Genomic DNA, 6,220 nt, shown 5'->3' on the forward strand with positions numbered 1-6,220 from the left:
ATCACATTTTATCATATTTATAGGACAATCAAATGTTAAATGTCACAAATAAACCAATTTACGCCTTTTAACGCTTAAATGAATAAGGCATATAAACAAATATATACATATAAGTTCGTCAAAAAACTTACATCTGTGTGCCCAAAATGAATCCTTACGAAATATATACAACTGTTCTCCTTGAAAACCTTGCTTGAACTGTCAAAGAGACTTCATAATTTTAGGAAGTAAGATGAAATCGTAATTTGTTTACACCTCTCAACTTTTTAACTACCACTTACAAAAGTAACGACATTGTTTATCCAACCAGAAGGGTTTGTGTTTCTGCATTAACATACTCAGCCTCATAAACAGATTGAACCTGTTTATCAAAATATACACCTGCACATGCAGACACAATAAATAACCTTTAAGTTACAATGCAAACTCTTTGAATTCAAAACACTTCCACGATTCACTTATTCACCCAAACAAATTAAACATCTTCATAACTCAAATAATATATAATATCAAATGATAGGCCATAAGAACAACATAATATCACGTTACATTTAACATGAAAATCCTAGCCTTCAACTAATAACACTAGCTTCTGAATAGGACGGACAATAACCGAAGAAAGTGTCTTAATCTTGGCACTGCGAATTGTTCCTTTGTCATCAGGGTATACTTCTATCACTCGCCTCATTGGCCAGTGATTCCTTGGCTCAATGTCACTCTTTACCAAGACCACATCGCCAACAATTAGATTTCTTGTTGCTTCATTCCACTTTTGTCTAGTCTGTAAAGTGCTCAAATACTCTTTTCTAAATCTTGACCAAAACAGGTTGGTCAGATATTGAACGCATCTCCACCTTCTCCTCATGTAAACATCATCCTTTTGAAACAAGCCAGGGGGAGGGATCACATAAGATTTTGGAATCAACAAATGGTTTGGAGTTAGTGGCTCAAGGTCATCTACGCTGTCACCTACAGTGGTTAACGGTCTTGAATTGACAATGCTCTCAACCTCACAAAGCAGAGTCCGTAAACTTTCATCATTTAGCCTTTCACCAAATTCCTTCACCAGTGCAGACAACACTTTTCTAACTGTTCTGATTTGGCGCTCCCAACAACCACCCATGTGGCTTGCTGCAGGTGGATTGAATTTCCATTCAATATGATGATGCGACAAATACTTCTCAATCTTCTTTTCCTCCATCTCATCAAGAGCTGCCTTAAGTTCTCTCTCAGCCCCATGGAAGTTGGTTCCATTATCACATCTGATAACCTTAGGATGACCTCTTCGAGAAACAAATCTTCGCAATGCATTTATGGAAGAGTCAGATTGTAAAGTGTTTGCAGTTTCAATATGAATTGACCTACTAACCAAGCAGGTAAATATCACACCATACCTCTTTAACTCCTTTCTTCCTTCCTTGATGTAATAGGGTCCAAAGAGGTCAATACCAACATTACTGAATGGTGGTGAAGGTTCCAATCTGTCTGCTGGAAGATCAGCCATCTTTTGACTCAAAGCTGGTTCTTTCAACTTCCTGCAAGTAACACAATGAAATAACACATTCCTGACAGTTGCATTAGCATTGATGATCCAATACTTCTGCCTTAGATTTGAGAGAACATGGTTTCTACCTGAATGAGCTAATAATTCATGCTCATGTCGTATCAACAATGTAGTCACGTGATGCTTCTTTGGTAACAGTATGGGATGTTTGGCAGACTGTGGAATGTCAGACCTTCTTATCCTACCTCCAACCTTCAATAATCCATCCTCAGAATCAAGAAAGGGATCAAGCTTATATATTGGACTACTCTTGCCAACTGACAATTTCCTTGATAAAGCCTTCACTTCATCACCAAACACCTCCCGTTGAACATACATTATGATTGCCCTTTCAGCATCAGTGGTTACACAACCTTTCCTTTTACCACTAAGGATTGACTTTAGTTGTTGAAATACAGAAACTGCCTTTTGTAACCTTGACCATGAAGAGAAATATTCAATTAATCTTGTAAACCCATGATGTTCTTCAGAAATTGTGACCGCAGACACATGTTCACTCTTATCATCAACACAATCTGCACACACATACTCCTGTGAAGGCAAATAATCAGATGCAATAAATGATGGGCCATGAAACCATTCGTCATACTGCAAAAACTGATGTACACTAATACCTCTTGATGCCACATCAGCAGGGTTATCACTGGAGTTTACATATCTCCATTGCTCAGGCTGGGAATAGTCCCTTATAACCCTGACTCTGTTGGCTACAAAAACAGAGAACCTTTTAGTGTTGCTATGAATATAGTGAAGGACTGTTGTTGAATCTGTGTAGTGCACTACCTTGCCAACAGTAAACTCCAACTCCTTCAGGATGTGTTGAGCAACCTTGACAGACACAGTTGCCGTTGTAAGTTCTAACCTAGGTATAGTCACCACCTTTTTGGGAGATACTCTTGATTTTCCCATGACAAGATTTGACTGAACTTGGTTTCCATCGTGAAGAACAAGGTATGCTGCAACACCATAACCAACTGTACTTGCATCGCTGAATAATACAAGACTTGAACCTGTCACATTACCAAACCCACTTGACTTGAAGCATCTTGGTATTGAAAGCTGCTCCAGTAAATGAAGACCTTGTATCCAATGTTGCCAACTTTCAGCTGGCTCATCTGGAATCCTCTCATCCCAGTCCAAACTCTCAACTTGACACAATTCTTGTAACAGTTTCTTGGCCGGTAAGATGATTGGAGAGAGCAACCCAAAGGGATCATATAATGATGAGATAGTTGATAACAATCCTCTTCTGGTGAATGGATTATCCTTGAGCTCAATTGAGAACTTGAATGAGTCTTCTTTAAGGTCCCATAACATTCCTAAGGCTCTTGTCATTAAACTCTCCATGTCAAGATTAAAAGTCACTTTCAACCGAACAATCTTCAGTAGGCAAAGCTTTAAGGACATCACTTGAATTGCTGACAAATTTAGTTAACCTAAATCCTCCTTCACTAGTTGCAGATACCAAATCCTTCACCAACTTCACTGCTGTAGGAACATCAGCACATGACTTCAAACAGTCGTCAACATAGAAATTGTGCCTTATGGTGTTGCCAACAGTTGAATCATACTTCTCATCTGCTTTGTCTGCTGTGGCCTTCAATGCAGTATTTGCAATACTCGGTGATGAGATTGCTCCGAAAATGTGAACAGCCATTCGGAATTCTTCAAGAGGTCGATTGATGTCACCATTAGGCCACCACAAGAATCTAACATAGTCCTGATTCTCAGGTGGAATATTTATTTGAAAGAACATAGCTACAATATCTCCAATGAATGCATAAACCTCCTGCCGGAATCTAATGAGTACTCCCGTCAATGAATTGGTGAGGTTTGGACCCTGTAGCAGAACATCATTTAATGACACACCTTCAAACTTGGCACTACAGTAAAAAACAACCCTAATATTCTCTTTCTTGGGATGAAAAACTGCATGATGAGGAAGATACCAAACAGGAATCTTATTGACCTCATCATCCGGGATCTTGTAAGCATAGCCCTTTTCAAACAACTTGTTCATGAATGCTGTGTACTGCTGTCTGTAATCTTCACTATTCTTCATCTTCCTCCTTTGCCACTTAGCTCTGCTAACAGCCTGCTTCTTATTGTTAGGAAGATTAACATTGGGATCTCTGAAAGGCATGGGCAGCTGAAAGTGACCATCTCTAAATTCAATGTCATCCTGGCACCTTTTCACAAATCTTGTGTCCTCAAAAGATAAGCCACACTCATCAGGAACTGACCCAAGATCCCTTTCTGAAAAATCTAACTCAAAGTACTTCCTAATACTTTCAACAGTAATACAGTCAGTAACATGTTGAACATCAGATACAAGTAACCTGTGACATGAAACCCCATTTGAACTAACCTTAACATGTACAGGCCCATTAACTGTCCATCCATGCAAATATCTTACTTCAAAGGGACCATAACCTGAAGTGGGTACAACCTCTAAAGGTTGTAAAGCTGTTGGACAGTTACTACCTATCAAAATTCCTATGTCTAACTCTGGTTGATACACTGGAATCTTATTAATAACACTTGATGAATGAGGCCAATCCTTTAACACTTCATACCTTGGAATTTGATCATGATTAACAGGAATATCCTTTTGTGTGAATACCTTTGGTAATACAACATCATTATTACCATATATATCAGCAACAACAAGACCATTCACAATAAAGGTTTTAACCGTATCAGTACCATGCATTGTTTGCAACTTGATAGCTGTTTCAATACACTTACAGTTTAATTGATCCTTGATACTATCTTTAATGAAACAACCTGTACTGCGGGTATCATAAAAGGCATAAGTTTGGACTACATTGTCGCTACCCTTTACACGTAATTGCACAGGCAAGATTGATTGCAACACTGTATCAGAAATTGTACATGCAGAGGACCTCACATTACTTAGAGTCTGAGTATTACCTTGACCTGGAGTGCGACCTTCACCTTGAGTACCATCTTGACCCTTAGCACAACCTTGACGACCTGTACTTTCAGACTGTGCACTAGCTTGTGATACAATTGCACTGTTGCTGTCAAGCATCCTAAAATTCTCAATGTGCAGAGTGGTAGGATGCCTTTTATTACATGTCTTGCACTGCCGTCGATTGAGACACCTTTTTGAAGTGTGGTTATTGCCCAAACAACTGAAGCAAAGACGGTTGACTTTAACAAATTCTCGTCTTTCATCCACACTCCTGTGCAGAAATTGAGGGCACTCCTCAAGGTCGTGATGGCCACTACAGAATTGGCATTTCCTTGTATACTGGTTGGCAGAATTTGATGGTTGCACTGTAACTGCAAACGATTTTTGCTTAGTCTGACTTGAGCCATTATTTGCATTTGCTTTTGAAAAAACACACACTTTACCCAAAGCTTCCCTGCTGAATACAGGATCCATTGCTGCCTCTGCGGCATTCTGCACAAATTCCACTAATGTGGTGAAACACACACATACACCTTGCTTCCTGAGCTTTATCACATGATCCAACCACTTATTTTGAATATACACTGGCAGCTTTGAAATCACCCTCTGAAGGTTTGGCGAATCATTCAAAACCTGCATGTTTGATAATGACTGCATGGTATGATTACATTTCACAAGATATAAAGCATATTCCTGCAAGGATTCACTGTTATCACCTCTCACTTGTGGCCACTTGGTTAGCTTGTCTATGTATGCCATGGAAACCTTGTATGGATCTCCATACACTTTGTCCAGAAGTCTTTTTGCTTCAATGTATCCTTCAAATGCATTCATAAACATGCACCCAGCTATGAGTGACTTAGGATTTCCTTCTAGATGCTGATTTAAGAAATACAGCCTGTTGGAGTCTTATGTGGTGTGTGGCACGATGCGGTCATTAAATGCCAACATGAATGATGCATATTCAAGAAGATCACCAGAAAACTTGGTCACTTCAGCATGAGGCAGCATCATAGCCGCTGCTAACTGTTGCTGACTTTGGTAGAATGACTCTGGGGCAGATGCCATGGGTAGAAAAGGCATGGTCACATTGGGTTTATTTTGATGCACATTGTGACTGGGAACAAATGCTGGTGTTTCAGGGTTTAAAACTTTGTCTGTCGATGGAATAACTTTTTCCTGGACCACCTTCTCCCTCGCCCTTGATGCTTCAATTTCACCATCCAACTTTAACAAATCTTCCTTGGGTTTTAATTCTGCCTGTTGTTGGGCTATTTCTGTTTGTTTCTCAAGCAGTGCCCTCTGTGCGAGCAAACCAGCTAACTTTGCCTTCTCCTGTATGAGAGAAGACTTTACACTTGATGCCGTGCTTTTAACTGACCTCCTGGATTTATGTGACCTGCTCCGCAGTGATGATCCGTCCATAGAATCCTGCAAATTTGCTTCTGTTGTGGCTATCCATTTATGCACCTGTAATCTGAATTCTATGGCAGACAATTTGTTATCTTCAAACCTTTTGATTTCTAACTGGTGCTCGTTGACAGGTAGTTGAGACAAGTAATCACTGTGGCAGTCTTTGTACTTCTTTAACCCTTCCTCAAACTCCCCCATGCCTGTCTTTACTAAATGGATATTATCAGGCTTCTCCATACACTTGCTGACTTCATTCCGTTTCTTTGTGAGGGCAGAGAGAGCAGCAGTCTGGTTGTTCTTGAGGG

General features: G+C 39.8%; 1 protein-coding gene across 1 annotated transcript; it reads right to left on the reverse strand.

The window, feature by feature from the left end:
• Positions 1-565: 565 nt before the first annotated feature.
• Positions 566-5,342, reverse strand: LOC137649529 (uncharacterized). The gene is made up of 4 exons (XM_068382513.1): positions 5,171-5,342; positions 3,279-4,873; positions 2,094-2,959; positions 566-1,298 (listed from the first exon to the last, which is right to left on the reverse strand). Exons 1-4 carry the CDS (start codon positions 5,340-5,342, stop codon positions 566-568), a joined length of 3,366 nt encoding a protein of 1,121 aa, XP_068238614.1.
• Positions 5,343-6,220: the final 878 nt, after the last annotated feature.

The sequence above is a fragment of the Palaemon carinicauda genome, chromosome 11, assembly GCF_036898095.1.
Source record: "Palaemon carinicauda isolate YSFRI2023 chromosome 11, ASM3689809v2, whole genome shotgun sequence".
NCBI classification, from domain to species: domain Eukaryota; kingdom Metazoa; phylum Arthropoda; class Malacostraca; order Decapoda; family Palaemonidae; genus Palaemon; species Palaemon carinicauda.

Coding starts and splice junctions, on each gene's coding strand:
- LOC137649529 (XM_068382513.1), bottom strand. CDS start 5,342: ATGTTTATGAATGCATTTGAAGGATACATTGAAGCAAAAAGACTTCTG. Junction 2,960..3,278: donor CACCTGAGAATCAGGACTAT/GTTAGATTCTTG, acceptor ATGTCCTTAAAG/CTTTGCCTACTGAAGATTGT. Junction 1,299..2,093: donor GATTATTTGCCTTCACAGGA/GTATGTGTGTGC, acceptor TGCATTGCGAAG/ATTTGTTTCTCGAAGAGGTC.